The 18,453-nt window shown below is 42.5% G+C and overlaps 1 protein-coding gene across 14 annotated transcripts in view; it reads right to left on the bottom strand.

The window, feature by feature from the left end:
• CDH16 (cadherin 16) overlaps positions 1 to 17,949 on the bottom strand; it is a 51,864-nt gene extending 33,915 nt beyond the window's left edge. For 8 of the 14 annotated variants that reach the window (XR_012647445.1, XR_012647446.1, XR_012647447.1 and 5 more), the window contains exons 1-7: positions 17,811 to 17,948; positions 15,888 to 16,026; positions 11,288 to 11,446; positions 7,487 to 7,683; positions 4,811 to 4,936; positions 2,331 to 2,481; positions 774 to 1,004 (exon numbers count right to left, since the gene is read on the bottom strand). Coding sequence is in view for 10 of the 14 variants with exons in the window: in XM_075008547.1 (XP_074864648.1) it covers positions 774 to 1,004; positions 2,331 to 2,481; positions 4,811 to 4,936; positions 7,487 to 7,683; positions 11,288 to 11,446; positions 15,888 to 15,960 (937 nt within the window). In the remaining 4 variants the exon portion in view is untranslated. Of the gene's footprint in view, positions 1 to 773; positions 1,005 to 2,330; positions 2,482 to 4,810; positions 4,937 to 7,486; positions 7,684 to 11,287; positions 11,494 to 14,427; positions 14,518 to 15,887; positions 16,027 to 17,810 lie in introns of those variants that run through there. The other 6 variants (XM_075008556.1, XM_075008557.1, XM_075008552.1 and 3 more) reach the window with 5 other exon arrangements.
• Positions 17,950 to 18,453: the final 504 nt, after the last annotated feature.

Below are 18,453 nucleotides of genomic sequence, written 5' to 3'. Positions count from 1 at the left end.
GCTTGGCTCTCTCAGGTCAGCTGTGGCAACCCTATTATTGGTGTAGCTGACTGCTTCCTCTCTTACAACTTGGCTGCATAGGCTGGCCCATTGCAGGGGCAGACCTCAGGCTCCTCTCACTACCTCTCCTGCCAGCCCACTCCCAACCCACATCTGAATCCTAACAGCCACTGCTTTTCCTTCCACCCCCTTGACGTGGCCTGGCAATGTCAATACTTGGTGCAGGGGTGAACAGCAGCTTCTTAGTCTTTGCACAGGCACACTACCAGGCTTAGAAGTAGTAGCCTTCAGTATTTGTAGCCTTTGGTATTTGTAAAATGTGTTGAGATCCTCCTGTGAAATGTTATAGAAATGGCAAGCATCAGTCACTAAGCTACACCCCATGAGGTAGATCCACAGGCTCAGGAGCACCCATGCTGTTGTGTCACTGAGTGACTGCTCATCGTTTTGGTTCATGGTAGCCAGCCACATAATACTTTGTATCCAGAATATGAGTGTCACAGCTACAGACTGACTGACTAAAATTTTATATGTAGGAGACCTAATACTATACTGAGCAGGTTCTCATACAAGGCAATTGTGTTTGGACTTACTGAATTTCATGTTGTGACAATTTCATGCTGTTTGTACTTTGATCAATGTATTTAACTGAGGGAGTGTTTTTGTTCTAGATGAAAGGTGTGGTTTTGTTTTGCTTTTCTTTTTTTAATCTAATACTGCAACTGCTTAGTAACAAATCAACTATTGGACCCCATGATCCTTCAAAAACATACCCCCTTCCATCCCAGCAAGATCTGCTGCAAGAACAAGGAGGTGATAGTGCTTTGCAGTACTGTTCTTCAGTTCAGAACCCTGTAATCTTATCACTCCAGTGTCTTTCCCAATATGAAATGAAAAGCCTTCTGAGACTTGTGGCACCTGGCTCAATATCTCATAAGCAATTTTAACATTGCTGGTTTTTGGATCATCAGCATCTTCCGCTTTTACTGTGAGAATCTCGCTCCCTGCACGCAAAGAAACATCACCAGTTACCAGTGGGTAAAGGAACTATTAACACAGCAATTTTTAAAAAATGACATTTTAAACCAGTGATTTGTTATGTCACTTTGTAAAGGAGATGAGCTTGAAGTGCAACATTTAGAATCGGATGCAAACTTTCCCCAAGATCAGTGTGTTTTGATGTGCAGTTTCAATTTCTACTTAATATATAGGATTCCATGAATATGTAGAACACATTATACCTTCATGGGAATACAACTAAAACAAGAAAGTAAAAATAAGGGACATGAGAAGTGACACACCCTTTTAGCTATTTTTGGGTAATATTAGTACAGGGCCTTTTTAGGTAATATAGTTGCCAGATTTTCTTGCAATTAGATTACAAAGGTTTTATTTTCCCTTTTTACTAGTCCTATTGGTTTATATTTTAATGTTTTTTGTTTTAAGGTGAATACCAGATTTACAAAGTATTTAGTTTGCCATAACCCATTTCTTAAAGCTGCTCATATAAGGAAGGGTCTATACAGCAATAACAGCCATTATTTCAAAATAACTATCCTAGCATCTACACAACGCAACCATGGTTTTGAAATAATTTCAAAATAGTGGTTGGCTTATTTTGAAACTGGTAAGTCTCATTCTGTGGTGAATAGTTCCTATTTTGAAATAAGTGCTGTTAAGACAGAGGGTGCATCTACACTTGCATTCCTCGTTCTAAAGAGGTATGCAAATGAGGCAAATTGAAAATGCAAATGAGGCGAAATTTTGCATATTTGACACCTCATTTGCATATTCTAATTTCAAAAGAGCTTCTTCCAAAAGAAGAAAGCAGTGTAGACGCTGCTCTTAAACCCCATCCTCAAAAGAATCCTTCTCCCCATTAAATAAAGAGAAGGATTCTTTCAAAGATGGGTTTACTTTCGAAAGAGCAGCGTCAACATTGGCTTTCTTCTTTCAAAAGAAGCTCTTTTGAAATTAGAATATGCAAATGGTGCCAATATGCAAATATGCACCTCATTTGCATTTCTGATTTCCTTCATTTGCATTCCTCTTTCGAAAGAGGCATGCAAGTGTAGTCACAGCCTTAAAGAAATGAGCACTCCCTTTGAATGCAAGGGGATTGAGTTCAAATGCCCTCTTTGCATTTTATTTAAGGTTAGAGATCACCCTAATGACCCTTTGAAGTATACTCCTGCCTCTTATGCAGGCAAAGCACTCACTGAAGTCTTACCTTGTAAGGACTGAATGGCCACATTGCATGTGCCCTTAGCCACACATTGGCCACCATAAGCCTTTTACTTCTTGTGATGGCACAGATTGACATCTCTCACCTTTGGCTGTGTTCTCCTCTAGTTCTACCCGATAAATCTCCTGGGAAAATACTGGCCCATTGTCATTCTCATCCATCACTGTTACAAGCAGCTGCAGTGGGTTATCGTACAGCATTCCGTCTTTGTTTTCAGCAAAAATCTGAAGCTCATACTGATGATGATCAAATGAATTCATAAGAAAATTTATAGTTAAGATGTAATCAACTTTATTAATATAATAGAACGTAACATTTATATTTGCCCTTTTCAAAAAGTCCTACTGAGTGCAGTGGGGATGGAACCAAGATGCTTCTGGAAAAATTCTATGGCCGTTCTCCACACTTCTAATTTCTATAGAATTCAACAGAGATGCTCTTTTCAATTTTTTTAAGGCCATCCTATAGACTGACCACAATGCCATGTATAACACTTTGCCAAGGGGATTATTCAGAACACTGTCTGCTGGTTTTTTTCCTGTATTACTGGAACTGATGGTCCTCATGTTTATAGCAGGAAACCTGGTTATGTAGACTGGTTACCATTCTCTTACATTGCATAGAATTTTAATGTGAGACTTCTTATGGGTTACATAGGACCTTAGTCTGGCACATTTCCTAAAGAAACCTCCTGAAGGAGAGAGTGTAGGACTGGACCCATAATATTTAAAATTCACTCCCTTTTCTGTGCTATGGATTGTCCCTCTAGTTGGGCTAAATAATCCATATGAAATTAATTCTTAACACAACTCTGTGCTGCATGTGAAAAATGACAGTGGATACCATAAACAGGTGAGTTATCAGCACAGTCCTACTTGGAAATTAAGTTTTCCAAAGCATGTTACTCTTGGGCTATGTCTTCACTAGAAGCATCTGTCGACAGAAGTGTCCACATTGCGCTTTTGTCGAGATTATGCCTCAAATTTTTGAGGGATAATACTGTCGAGGAAAATGCAGAGTTCTGTCGAGACTTTGTCAACAGACTGCTTTAAGTGTGTAGACACTCCCTGAGTTATGTTGACAGAAGGCCCTTTCTGTCTACAAAACTCTCTAGTGTAGACCCAGCCTTGGGTCATATCTGAAACATGAGATTTTATCCCATGAGCTAATCGTTTCTGGACTAGTGTGCCTCTGGAAGATGGAACCAAAATTTCTGTCTATTTATAAATCATACAGACGCATATTGATCAAGGTTCAAATTACAGTATGATAAAGGGTTTCTGGTATCTGTTCTTTGGACTCTTGCTTCATTGGACATGGTGCTCTCAACTTCACATGTTCTAGGGATAAGAATCTAGAGTTTGATGGCAAAACTTGTATCCGTGATTGTAGAAAGTAGACTTTAGAAACCCAGCTTGCAGGCTTTTCAACTATATGGAAGGCCCAGGCTTCCTGCTATAAACATGAGGACCATCAGTTCCTGTAATACAGGGAAAAAAACAGCAGACAGTGTTCTAAATAATCCCCTTGGCAAAGTATGATACATGGCATTGTGGTCAGTGACACTTGCCATGTCATGTTGACCAAAATTGTGCAAACAATAGGGTCTAGATAGTCTGGCTATGCTCCACTTGGCTCAAGATCCACATTCAGTGCTGCCACATTATGGTCCGGGTTAATGCTGGGAGCAAATTCAACAGGGACTCCCAAAGCCAGTTAGAGCCCAGGATTTCTGTAGAATAGCCGGGCTCTATCCAGGCCTCCCTTGCCTCAGAAATGCCCCCAAATAGCCATCTACACTCTCTACTCCTACATCTGTACTCTTCCAGCTGGTAATTCTTTGCAACACAGCATGGGCCAAAATCTGCCTCTGTTTTTCTCAGTGAGTCACAGCCAGGGATACTTTTTCAGACCTCATTCAGAGAAATGCTTGTTGATGGAAATGGCTTTCACCTGAACCAGGACTGAAAGCAATCTTGTTGAAGGGCTTTAAATTTATCCTAGTGGGAACAATAGCAAGAACAAGTAGAAGTCTGATTGATACTGGCTCGCAAAGACTGTGTTAATGCAGTCCATCGTGTCTGGATGAAAGGAAAACAAACAAAACACTGGCTTATTTGTATTTGGGAGTTTTCTGAAGGTAGAATATAATGATACTAGACTTGTGCTGGCAGAATCTCTAATAAGGCAGGAAGGCTTGCCTAAGGAATAGAGAACTGGGCTGGGTTTAACTCTTGACTTAACCACAGACTTCCTATTTGAACTTGGGCAAATCGCTTGTTCTAGTCCATGCCTTTTTCCCCTATCGAGCTGCAAAACGGGAATGATAGCACTTTCCCACCTCCCTGTGATTGAGGGCCATGTAACTACATAAATGCATAGAGACGCTAGTTGCTTGATTCTAATTGTACAATTCTGTTTCACACATAGGCAGGATTGTTACTGAATAAGTATTCAATGAATTTTCTCATTGGCCAAATCTTCAAGAGCTAGTTGGGGGTTGGATACTAAAAGTTTGGCTTTACTCAGTTAAGGTCCCTGACTGATCCCTACGTTCATACATACCTCAGCTTGGCTTTCTCTGTCCACTTCTTGTGTGACATAGATATTCCCTTCTAGGTCAATTGAAAAAAGACCTTGAGGAAAGTTCTCTTTCAGATAGTAACGGACTTCTCTACTATTCCAACTCACCTGGAATCAAGGGGACAGTCATTCATACACATGACAAGTACTCCAAGTTGCATGGGAAATATGAATAAAATAGGAAAGGCTCCATCTCCAGAATGCGCACCAGTGAAATAAGCTGGGAGTCTCAGTTCAGTCCTAGTGGACAAACAGTCGCCCACAGCCACCGTCACAATGATCGCCAATTGGCACATTTGTTGGTGGTCTCAGAATAGAAACAAGAAAGTGACTATACAAGAACTGTCTTCTCACCCCTATAGATCTTCAATTCAGATCAGTACTGATACATATTATCACAGCATTATGGGGTTCTTTGCATGATCAGCATCCATGCTTTCCTTGCTTGATGGAGGAATGAAGCCTGCTGGTCTCTGGAATTACCAGTTCAGGATATTTCCTTAATTTATGTCCTTTTTTTAGAAGGTGATCATAGGGGGTGAAACCTGGAACAAGCTGCATTGATCAGCCACCCAGACAAAGTCTAATATTTGTCATTAAAGCTTCTATGGTTGAAAACCAAGCCACTATACTGTGCCATATGAGAATTCTAAAAGCCATTTATACTATCTGAAAGTGTTTTATAGATGTAATCTGTTAGCTACAACATGGCTCTGGGAATCAAGAGAACTGGTTGTGTGTGCTCAATGCTGCTGGATATTTGTATGGCCTTTGGCAAGTCTCTCAGACCCTGATTTTTTTTCAGATCTGGACATCTGTTGACTTTGTTTGAAGGTCTTCATCACCTATAAAAATCAGAGTGGTAGCTGTGCTAGTCAGTACCTTCACAAATAACAAGCAGTCCTGCAGCACCTTAGAGATTAACAAATGAGCATAGTAGCAGCCTACTTGCCTTTTGCAGTGCTGCAAGGCTTATATACTTAATGTTTCGAAGTGTGCTTTAAGATCCTTTAGTGACCTGAAATATAAGGTAGTATTATTGATATTCTAGCTGAAAACAAGAGCTGGCAAATGTTCACTGCACCATTTATAGCAATTCAGTTTAAATGTCTACTAATGTTTTGATCACGGGATGATAGGAAATAAGTGAAATTCTTAAGAAACTTTGGGACCGGTAATCTTTGCAGTTTGATGGCATCACCTATACAGCCTCACAAGATAAAGCAAAATCAAATCAGTGAAAGATTTGCCTGGCATCCTTTAGCAGATGGAAAGTTAAATCACTTCAGATTTGATTTTAAACATGAAATTAAATTAGTAGGTATTACAAACCTTTTATCTCTGTCACCAAAAAGTGATAGCGTCATAGGCCAGATATTATGAGGGAAAGTGGACAAGAAAACTCAAAGCAATTTTTTACTGTTGCCATAGAAATGTTGTAGCTACAAACAGTTTTATTTAGACTGTAGAGCCCTGGTAAAATACGACCTGTCAGTTGTTTTTACAAGTATAAACCCTTTCACCTCCATGGGTGCAGAACAGTTCCTAACAAGGAGAAAGCAGAATGGTAACTGTTATTAATGGGATGTGTGTAATGCCTAATCAAGTCTCCAAATAATGGGGGGAAAAGCCATTAGAAGGGGCCTTAGTCTAATTTAAACATCCGTTTATTTATTTGCCCGCACTAATGCGTTTCTTGGATGACTTTGTTTAGATTTCGTGCTGCTTCACCCATATGACTCTATTTCCAAACTATGTATGTGTAGGTGTGTAGCTGGAAGCTCCCTTACTTGCCACTAGAGGAGAGGAGGAGAGACAGTGCAGTCTGTGAGCAGTGTTTAAAATAAGAATGTTATTTTAAGCAACTTTTTCCCCTGTTCATCTTTTCCATTCCTGAGGGATTCCCTTCAGAGTTGCAGTAAACAGAACAGCGGCAGGTTTCTGTCTGTACAAACACAGCAACAGTGCTACATTTCTAGCATTGCTGGAATGGGGAGAATTACAGGAGATCAGGCAGGTTTGGATGAAGAAAACTGGGGAAATCCAGCAGCGATATCAGCTCGTGGTTTTGCCTGGAGAGGTGTGAATGGTAAACGCTGGTTCTGAGCTTTGACACTTTTGTATAAGTAAATAGATATAATGCTCTGAAAAAACAATGGGTGTTTACTACCATGGTGTGGAGGAAACACATGTCCATCAGTCATCACTTCAAGATCACACAACAATAACATTTTAGCACTCCTAATTAAACTCCCCTGCTGCTATACTAGTTTGACTGTGGCTTTTTAGATTTGACCACAACAATCCTTCTTAAGGAAGCTACATTCAAGGGCTGCAGGTCTGGAAGTGTATATGTCAGCAATATTATAGTATTGAGTTCAGTGAGACTGTTCAGAGACCCAGAGTTACTTACCTGCATAATAGTTTATAGGCTCAGTCTATCCTGTTAATACAGGAGAGTGCTTGGAAACGGTTCTCTGGAGATATTTAGAACAGATTAGATAAATGTCTATCAGGGATGGTCTGGACAGTACTTAGTCCTGCCATGAGGGCAGGGGGCTGGACTCAATTACCTCTCAAGGTCCCTTCCAGTCCTAGTATTCTATGATGTCTTCAGCTCAAAGTAACACACATTGAAAATTTGCTCCGTTGACTCACCTTTGTAATGATCTTTGGGTAAGTCACATTTAGGTGCTCTTGAAGGAGAACAGGGCTTGGGGTTATCCAGGTGCTCTCCACAACTGCAATTTCCACGTTTGCTAAAGTACGATATCCCAGAGACTGATTTCCCAGGTCTTTGACTTGCACAGCTAGTTTGTAACTACTGGCCTGAGATGAATCTAGCAAAGAGCTCCCTGCAAATTGAGAGAATCTTGTTAAATACATTTTTATATCCCTTTCAGCAGAAACATGAAAATTGGATGGGGGAACATGAAAATTGTGCCCGCATTCTTTGGCAGTTTAGGCGAAACAACTAGGCCAGTGGATTTGTGGTGGGGGCCAGAGATTCTGTGACTTCCTATATCCTCCCCACCCGGACTCTCAGAACACTAACTTCAGCTCTGCCATTCCTACAGAGCCAGGGATAGAAGTGCCACCTTTGTTCCCCTCTGTGGGAAGCTGGAGCACTGGTGGTAAATATGCTGTGTCCCTGATATCTTTTGTTGCTTGTAGCGATGGGACATTTTCTGTCCAATCTTGTCTCTAAGGTGTTTTCTGCTGCTTAAAACCACAGGAAACAGCATTGCCTGGGGCAGAACATTCAACAGGCACAGACTGTAGAATAACCTGCCAAGGGGGAGAGATGATGTGTTTGGACTCCCTGGGGATGGAAGTGGCATGGAGATAGTTGGTGCAAGGGAAGAATGCAAGTTGTAGCCAGGGAAGAATTCAAGGTGAGTCACTCGTTCTGCTCAGGGCTGGTCTGTGACCTGAATTTCTCTTACTTGCAGTACATGACTTCATCCCATAGTAGAAAGTCAGGATAAACAGCTTCCAACCACTCTCATTAGGATTATCCAAAGAGAGCCCATTCATCCAATTCTGCCACGTCTTTAGTTGTCTTGGGGTCCTAGGACCTTTGGCCCCCACCACTATCCACTGGTGTGATGTTTGCTGCTCACACTCTAGTGCTGAAAGGGATTGATGCCAATTTGCTTCATGCTGATCAATAGCTTTGAGGAGGGAAAAACTTCACGATATTTCTCACTGTAATTCAACCCTGGCTGGGGTGTGTCACACAGATCCCCCAATTCTCTTCTTTACCCAAAAATCACCATCTCCTCCTTCCCTCACTCCCAGCACTTAGTCACACTCCAGCTCTGAACCCACCCATTACCACCTTACCACCACCACCCCTGTCTACATGCAAATGAGTCCTCCTGGCTGGGATGGCAGAAATTGTGGAGCAGGTAGAGGGAGAAGTTTACACATTGAATCTTGGGCCTTGTAGTAAGAGCTGGCTTAGCATGGGCCCCCAGACTTACTTTAAACAGCCCTTGCTGCCCACTAGCTCTGTCAAGTGGGACATGAGATTCTAAACCCACAAGTGATCCCAGCTAAAACCAGACAATCGTCAAGAGGGGCTGTTCCAAGTGCTTCAATGAAGCAGGGCATGAATCCATGGAGCAATGCACTTATGGTTCCTGGGGAGAGGCAGAGGCAGGAATCTGCCCCACACTGGAGGCTTTATGGTTTACCTTAGATTTGGTTATTTTTCAGTAGGAAAAATGATAGGTCTGGGAGTGACCTAAATACAGAAAAATGGAAGCCTGGTGTTCCTCAGCCTGTGTCCCCCGTTCCTGCTTCAAAGAAGGCCGTGTTCCCTAGTTAAACTCTTCTAGCACAACAAACGTCACTTCCCTGTGAACTGAATTTTAGACTCTTTGGAATAATGCATGAATCAATGCCTCCATATGCCTCAAAGCCTCAGTTCTGCTGACCCTGCCTCATTACAGGTTTGCTGTTTGACCCAATATGAGTATTTTGATTAGTCTAATTAAAACAATCCAGATGTAAGTGAAGCAAATTAATCACTGTGGCTGGTATCTGTGCTTCCTGATTGCCTCTGGGATCTTTAGCTTTTATCTAAGATGCAGGGAAGAGGTCTCCTAAGAGTTGACCCCTTACTATTTTTCAAGGCAGCTCTTGAACCCCAGTCTCATGGAAACACTTAGAGCTACTGTCAGAGCCTTGGGTTTGCTTCCATGTGCACTTTATTTACAGTAGCAACTCCTGTCTAGCATCTGAAAATGTAAAGATAAAAGTAATGAGTTAAACTAGGGCCTGGATTTCAGACCTAGGTCTTGCATTTGTGAACCTAAATTGTGCGCATTCACTTCACTGTTGCAGTAACACCATGCACAAATGCCCAGCTATTGCAGCTTCATGAACAGGTATGATGCAAGGTAACACAAACATTTGCATGTGTTATTGAAACAATTGTACCTTTAATCATGAAGTTTTCTGTAAATCTGCCTTTCCCCCCCCCCCCCCCAGCTCTTTCTGCTTCATCCTTTTGTTATTTCCTAGTTGCTATTCTAGCTATTTCTATATTTCAAGGGAATTAGGGTTTTAAAAAACAAATCTTCATTCTTTAATAAAAATCATGAAAATATTCTTTTTGGGTTAGACAGTATTTTACAACATATGGCAGTTAGAAAAGAAAGGAAACTCTAAGCCAGCAGGACCTGCTAAAAATATCCATTGAAACCCACACAAGGAGCTTCCTTCTTCATCTGTTGTAGCATGGGATGAGAGCACCATAAGCATTGTATTGTGGGGAAGCAGCAGACATTTAACCTGTTAAGGACTTCTCTTTGCATTTAATATTATTCCATTTTTTTAAGGCTTTTTACAAGTTATTTTTCTCTTTAAGCCATTAGGTTCCCCACTCCCCATTGATATTAAATAATAAGTTAGGAACAATTTGTACCATGAATAGAATTATGGGTTTGAAAAAGCTGTACAGATTGATTTAATCCCCTCTCCATTTGTATTAATTTAGCTGCACTTTCCTGTGTTTTCTATACATTCCCATCGGCTTAGTCTTAGGAGACTCTTTCATCCAGTTCATGACTGCTGTTATGTGCACAAAATGAATTTCTAAAAAACTGTTCATTTCACTACAAAACCTTGAGCACAACCTGTCATTATCAGCCATACAGGATGTGGGGGCACACGCAGCATCTGGATGTATTTTTCAAGAAATAACAATGTTTAAGGCAAGTGCTCAGTTGTATTTTATAATCTGCAGTTTCAGAAAAATCTAGTACAAAATAAAGCCTGGTTTCCCACAGAAAGGATTTTAATCACAAACCAGGTAGCAATCAGTGTGATTAGTTTCCTATAGTCTGGCAAAACAGCTGGGTAATCTGCTAGCTCAGTAGAGACCACAGGAAGCCAAGAGCAGGGACTCCACCCAAAATGATAGATCTCTACTCACCTTGGCGGTCGTGATGAAGTGATATGAAAATGAGTAATGTGATGGGATTAGATTGGCACTCTTAGATTATTTACAAATCTGATTCAGTCCTGGTGGAGACACTTGGAAAAGGCTTCCCTACTTTGTCAAAGGTAATGGAAGGTTCTGGAACTGTAATATACAGACATTTAATAAGGCATTCTGTCATAGAATGGATATTGCACTCGCTTACTTTTCCATTGTACAGAAATTGGACTATCCAGAAACCATATCAGTGGAGTGAGTTCAGTATGAAATAGACCTGCCAATGCAGTGAGGTTTTCCAGTCTATTAGTACATACACAATGTAGGTGACAGCCCTCAACAACAGAGAGCAAGAAAACCTGTCAAACCATTCTGTATGACTAGTGGGCCTGATTGTTTTCTGCCTATATGCACACAAAAGGAAGCAACTGACCTCAGGCCCTTCAACCTTAAGGACCATAATTATTCAGAATGTTCAATACAAAGGATGAAGCTACCCAGAAGTAACTTACCTTCTGCAGACAATGAAATAGCCCCTGTCCTTGAATCTATCTGGAACATATTTTCTGAGGGTTGACTTGGCAGCTGTGTGAGGATTTTATACTGTAAATCAGCATTTGGTGTGGAAGGGTCATCCAAGTCAATAGCATTTACATGCATGAAAGACGTTCCTGGGTTTGAAAGATCACAGATTGGGTTTGGTGGCATAATGATTTATCTAAAAAAAAATTTTAATTCATCATGAAAAATGCTTTCTGTAGCAGAATTTCAGTTCTCCTTCCTTACCTTGAATATTCCATCTAGAATCAATTTAACTGTGTCATGACAATAGGTATTTTATACCTAAAGTGTTTGGTGGTGGTGTTGGTTGTTTTAGTTGAAGGTCACAGTGTAAATGTGTGTATAACTCCCCCAATATTTAACCTGGTGTTGTGTATTCATACTAGTAAAATGGTTTCATTTGTAAATTTAGATCACTTACGACTTTAAATCCCATGGATCCTTCAGATGGCTACAGTACATGAGATGGAATAATAAATAAATGCTTTGCAGCTCTTTAGCACCTTAAGCAAGGCACTTGGACTCCTGTACAACCTATGAGTTAAATCTCACAACGTTTCTTGGGAACCCTGTTTTATATGTTCCCAGCCCTCTCTATAGTTGCTGTTTTTCTTACAGCAACTGCCCCTGGAACAGTGATGCCAACAGCCACTGTGGGCCCAGGGAGAGGTAAGGGAGGACCCCAGCTCCATGCCCCAGCAGGGGCAGAGCCTCAGGCAGAAAGGGTGAAACCAAGGGCAATCAGCCCTTAGTGGTACCCACAGCATGGCACCTGCAATGCCAACAGCTGCCTCAGGCCTCACAGCAAGGTAGGAGGAAGGTCTGGCTCTGCACTGCAGAAGGGGCAGGGCCTAGGGCATTTGGCCTTCAGTGCCACCCGGACTGTGGTACTGCCCCAGCCCCCAAACGCACAGAGGGTGATGTGCAGTAGCACTGCCATGGTAATTCAAAGGGGTCTGGAGCGCTGGCAGCTGCTGCTGCCAAAATAACAGAGATGGTGGCCAGAGCTCCAGGCTCCTTTGAAACACCCAACGGAGACAATTGCCCCCCTTTGCCCAACTTGTCTGCAGGCCAGCACAGCACTGGGCCTCCCCACAGCCCTCAGAAGCTGTATGGAGCAGTGGATTGACACTCCTGTAGCATCTCAAAGGGGCCCGGAGCTGCTGGCTACTGGTACTGTGGCAGTGGCCAGCAGCTGTGGGCCCTTCTGGAATGTTGGGCCTTATGCAGTTGTGCCCTTTGCCCGCCTCTCTTGGTGGAATGTGTGACCTAAAGGCGAATAGAACTCATCATTTTTAAGACCATCTGAGTGTCTCATTATTTTGAGGCCTGACTCAAAAACACCAAACATGACTAGTAGCCATCAGAGTAGAGCCAGCTTGTGCCCTTGTTTTCCCCTGGAGTAAGAGAGGAAAGAGTGTGGAGAAGAGGAATTGGTCCATGGATCAGACAGTTTGTTAGTGTTTGAAGTGGCGATCTCACACTGTTGTCAGTAATTTGGTGGGTTCACAAACAGATATTGTCCCAAGCACCTGCCTGTTGACTTAGTTCCTTTCCTTCCAGAGTCAGCCACAATGATGATGGTCCCAAAACGTCTTTAAGGATCATTTCTGGATGGGGCGGAGGCCTCAGGCAGAAGTTGGGGGGAGGGGAGAGGCTAGGGGCAGCCCCCTTTCATTGCCACGCGGACCATGCTGCACCTTCCACAGCCAGCCCATAACACTGCGAGGACTACATTGTGCAGGGCTCTGGTGGTGGTGTATAGGGCCAAGGTCTCTGGCGGCGGCGGCTGCTGCTGCTGCTGCTGCTTCTCAGAGCCTCAGACCCTTTTAAGTTGCCAAGCCCTAGAGCAACTGCCCCTTCCTTCGCTGCTTTCCTGTCCTCAGCCCTGCTCTGCGGAATGAGTGGTACAAACTACCAGACTTGATACTTCTACTGTGTTCCTGTTACTAGTGTAGTGGGGGAAACTATAGTTACATAGGGGTTAACAGTTGGACTAATAAAAAGTGGAAAATAGAATCAGGAAAATGCTGTTATGTTAAATGCCAATAATGCATTCAGATTGCAGTAGTTTAGTTCTCTGCCTGTTTTTCCGCCGTCCTCAATTTTTGTGACAAATTGTAGCAAATGACAAGTACCCATTAAAACTCATTTAGCCTTCACACTATGAAACCTTCTGTTACTGCAGCATGAGATTGCTTCCTGGTCTCTTGCAATCATAAGGAAATGCACTTCAGACTTTTATAACATTCTACAATACAAAGCACGCCGCTGTCGAGAACCCCTCCTGGGATATGCAGCCTGACGAAAGTAACGCAAATGAATGCACTGAGGAGACTGTCACACTGAAGGCAAGTAGAGATTTCAGACAAAAAACTTGATTGTTATAGAAGGGCCTTATTCTCCTCTTATTTACACTTGCGTTGCAGCAGTATAAACCAATGGAGTTCAATGGAGCTAAGCCTGATTTTTCAGTAGTGTAAATAACACTGCTTCCTACCTTGTGTCCTGACTGACATCTGAGGCAGCATTTTATGCTAACAGTCTTAGAAGGGAACTGTTTAACACCCATTGTACTCTCACCTTGCATGGCTTAAAGTCAGTAGAGAGCAACCCTGATGTTTAACCAAGACCCTCTTACCATATTTCACACAAGGTTGAGTGGTGTTTTTAAAAGCATGCTTGCTAATGTGTTTTAAAGCTTTACTAAAGAAAGGGCAAGGTATATTTTTATACACAGTAGATAAAAGCAACCCATAAACTCTCCTTTTGGGGTTCACCTCAACCAATTAATGTTACCACCTGAAGCTTAAATGCAATTTTTTTAAAAATCCTACTCAAGACCATTCATTATGCACTGAGGAGCCAGAAGTCTGAGTTAAAGTAGGGTGGGAGTTACCTCTACTTAAATCTCTTTGGCCTTCATATAATGGATGTAGGCAGTGCTAAGGGAGTTCACTAGCGTAAGTAGCTCTCACACATCTTTTCTGATCTTGGCCCCCTCTTTGGTACTGGATGAGCAATTTAGTTTTCAGAAGTGTCCACTAATGTTGTATACCTCAGTTTAAGGTGCCCAATTTGAGACACTTACCCACTGTGCCTCAGTTGCACTCAGCTCTTCCACAGGGGAGTTGTGGTGTTTTCAGGTTTGTGAAGCATCCTGAGCGCATCAGTTGACAGTCTGTAAGCGCAAAGTACCTCAGCATCTACCACAAAATAGCACAGCTCACGAGATGCTGCAGAGCAACTGGCATGTACTCAGTGGAGATGCTGAGCCAAGGTGGAGCTCCAGGCTGCTGAAAGGAGGGGCAAAAGGAGATACCTGCCCCAGAGCCAGGCAATTTAAAGGGACCTGGAGCTCCCAGATGCTGCTACTGCAGCAGGTGTAGTGGCCACAGCCCTAGACTCTTTAAATTGCCACCAGAGCCCTGGTCAACATGATCCCATTTGTGCTGAAGGGCCAGCTGGGGGAGGCTATCCCCCGCCTTGCCCTTTCTACCTGAGGCCATTCCCTTCCTGGTGGAATAGAGCCAGCTCTCCCATCTTGCCCAGGGATCCAGCAAGTCTGTCAGCCACACTGCTGGGTCCTGACCAGTTTCTATGAGAGCTGTTGTTGGCCTCTGTTTCATAGATTCCTAGAAATTTAGGACTGGAAAGGACTTAAAAAGTCCAGCACTTTGTCATCTCCTCCCATCATGACACATCATTTAGAAAGTACTTCATTTCACTGAAGTGCCTGACTTTGGAGGAAGTAAATTTTCAGGAAGCCTTTCCCTGTGTTTCTGATAGCCTAGATCACTTTCAGATGTTTTTGCTGATGTGAGGAGTTAAGTGCACAGGTCGATTTTTAAGCTATGCTTTACTGTATCAAACTTTCTGACTCCCTGTACGAAAGCCCTGACGTTATCCTGGGTTCCAATTTAAAAACAATCTCTTTGACTGTATGTTCAGCAAGGCAATAATGTTTGCTGTTTTAAAAATACATAGTGAAGCTTATCTATAAAACTAATGACAGAACAGTCTAACTTCTAAGATAGGCTCCTTTTAGCCTGCTTATCTCCTCCCTGACATTTTGCTACTGAGCATCAGTGATCAGGAAGCTTTGTACTGACATCTGAAAGCAACTACACAGCAACCCTGTGCAAAAGACTATGGAACAAGCAGTCACATGGTTTCTATATTTTGTCTCTTGTTTACTGCCTATATATCAGCCAAATGGCAAATAAAAAGAACGTGCTAATCCCAAAGAGAGAGGAACTCAGCTTCTCATATCCACGCACTTGGTTACGCTTATCTCTAAGGGGTGAAGTTATTTTATACTTGTTCAGTTTTCTTCTAGCTCCCTCATCGTCAGAGAGCGGATAATCTGAGTTGTTTCTAAAACAAACATGATACAATTAATATAAATGGATGGTCTTAAAAATGGAACGTTTCATCAGATGTATGAAGATTAGCACACGCAGAGTATAAAAACCTTCTCAAGAGTAGAGCAGCAGAGGAAAGTGAAAATGAAATAGCTCTTTGAGAAAGGAGTCGGGAGATCATTGTTACCTGGTTTTGTCCCTTTGCTAAGAATTCCAGAGAACGTATCCTCCAGAAAAGACTGGCATGTTATCGTTTTCATCTTTTACTGCTATTATTATGGTTATAGGATTAAAAAACAGCTGCTTGTCTTCATCTTTTATGTCACCTGATTTTAAAAGAACATATATTTCAGCAGTACTCCCTTTTAAACTTAGCATGCGCTCCCTTTTAAACTTAGTGTGAGGTATGTGTACTGTTTCTATAAGTCTATAATGTGAAGCCAAGCAGGAGGGGTGTTGAGGAAGGCTCTAGGCAGCCACAGTAGGAAAAGGGCAAAGGTTTAGGGCTAATGCTGCTTTATTTAAAGTTTCTTGTTCAGTGTTAGAAGAAAGATGCAATTTTTTTTCTTTACTGTTGTCGTATGACAGTAAAATTAATACACCCTTATATAGAACAGCCAGCTATGATTTCCTAGTGACTAATGTGCTGCTCATTGTGCTCTTCACTGCAACAGTGAGGATTGGAGCCAAATCCTCCTGTAATGAAGGCACAAGCTATCAATATGTGAACTGAAGGAGAGTCTCCATTAGCTATTAGCACTATGGGGTTCATGACACTCAGGTAAGTTCTCTTTCTGTCCAGGAGAGGGTAGTACTCAAAGTACAAGAGAGAGAAACAAAACATAACATGGAAATGATAGACTGGTGACCTCTGAGGTCCGGCCTGTTCTGACCTAGGGAGTACACCGCTGGAGGTTGTGGGGAGAGATTGATCAGAGAGAGCTGTTATGTCTCTTGTAAGGATGCAATATGCACCGCTCTTTTGTCTCCTTCAGCCAGTGCAGAAAGGGAAGGGGAGCACAGCCTTCCCTTCGCTCCTCCATTTCCAGGCTTTTCAGGGTGCCTTGCACCACTTTTACTAGTGCTAACAGTGGGTTGTCCAGGAAAAAGGCAGTGTGGCTAGATCCAGGCATTCCACTGTTCCCATTTCATAGCAGAAAACAGCCCATCTCTCTTGCAGCTGAGCAGGCTGCTGAAATGACTGTCTAATCTCCTCCTGTCACAAGTACACATTAACATCACCAAACTCCTGCATGGGCAAGGGTACACTCTTTGCCCTACGGCAAACAGGCTTGTGCATCAGCCACGGGGGACAGAGGTCTCTAGATCTGCGCTGAGAGCATCAGACAGAAGTGAGGGATTGTAGATATTTATGAATCTGAAGAAGGCTAAATAGAAGCTTCTGATTGGTGTATGCACTGTTCCTCTAAGAGCAAAGCACATGTTAAGGAAATGGGCTGGGAAGAACCAGCTGGAAGCAGTCCAGATGGCTTCTTAGGAAGGACTAGGTACGGTGCTGCACTACAGTGATTCCTACAGCACTCAGTGGGAGTGGGAGGTACTCAGCAGGTGCTCAGCAACCCTCCAGATTTGGCCCAAGCTGGGGTAAAAAGTGACACAAGTAAACTCCTTGTGCCACCAATTAGTATATTAATGCCCAGTGCCCTAATGAAGTTTTGTAAGCCTTGGTGTAAAACCAGGATACTGTACATCAGCTTTATTCTGTGGAAATGCTGAGTCAACTGGAGATTAAATGCATTAAATGTAGTCTGTATACCAATAAAGAGTACAGACTTCCATGGCACTAAAACGAGGAGGACAGTCTCTGCACTCAAGCTGGGGTCATTAGATATTCACATTTAGGCACCTAAATGAATGGCCTAAATGATTTTCAGAGGGGCCAAGAGCACATGTAGCTTCTGTTGCTTTCCAGGGAAGTTTGCCAGTGTAAAGACTGAATAAAAACTAAGGGAAAGTATTAGGATTTTATCCTTCGGTGGTCTTCTTGTGGAATCGGGCAGTATTTAGTTCCAACAGAACAAACAACAATAGCATTAACCAGCTGGGGGATTTGTACAAGAGCAGTGCGATGATAAGGCTTCTGTCATACCTCAAGGGTGTAGAACGCTTGTTTCTCCTGATCCAGAGGTCTTTTGATGTACAGAATGCCCGAATCTGGATCTATGCCAAATAGGCCTTCTTCATTTCCAGCCAACTGAATGTCAGCCTGGCCATTGCGTGGGATATTGATCTGAAATTGGAAATCAGGAATCAGGGGACTATTTTAGTGCAAAGTGACAAGAGAGAGAAAACATTTTACTACTAACAGATGCATCTTATTTGCTAATTCTCAAACTGCAGTGCCTGCCATTGTAATAGCTGACTACCAAGGACTATTAATTCTCTCTGGTTCATGCTCAGATTCTACTTATACTAATGGACGTTCATCACCAAGCATGCCCCAGAGATATCTAAGGCCTTATTGTAGACAAGAGTTTGTGAGTTCCTCAAACATCTGTGGGGTTAGGCAGACATTGGGGACAGGGAGATTTTTTACACTGGGTATCAGGAGAGTTTTGTCATTTGGAAGGGACATTTGTGTCTGCTAGAAGTTTGAGTCCCAGAGTTCCACTTCCAAAGTGGGAGGCCATGGAGAGCTAGCAACTGGGAGAGGCAGAAGGCATAGTGAGAGGATGGTGCAAGTAAAGGAGGCTTTGCTCTTCTGATGGAGTATCTTATGTGGCCCAATATTT

Source organism: Carettochelys insculpta, chromosome 14 (genome assembly GCF_033958435.1).
Source record: "Carettochelys insculpta isolate YL-2023 chromosome 14, ASM3395843v1, whole genome shotgun sequence".
Taxonomy (NCBI): Eukaryota; Metazoa; Chordata; order Testudines; family Carettochelyidae; genus Carettochelys; species Carettochelys insculpta.
This window is presented reverse-complemented; position numbering and strand designations above follow the sequence as displayed.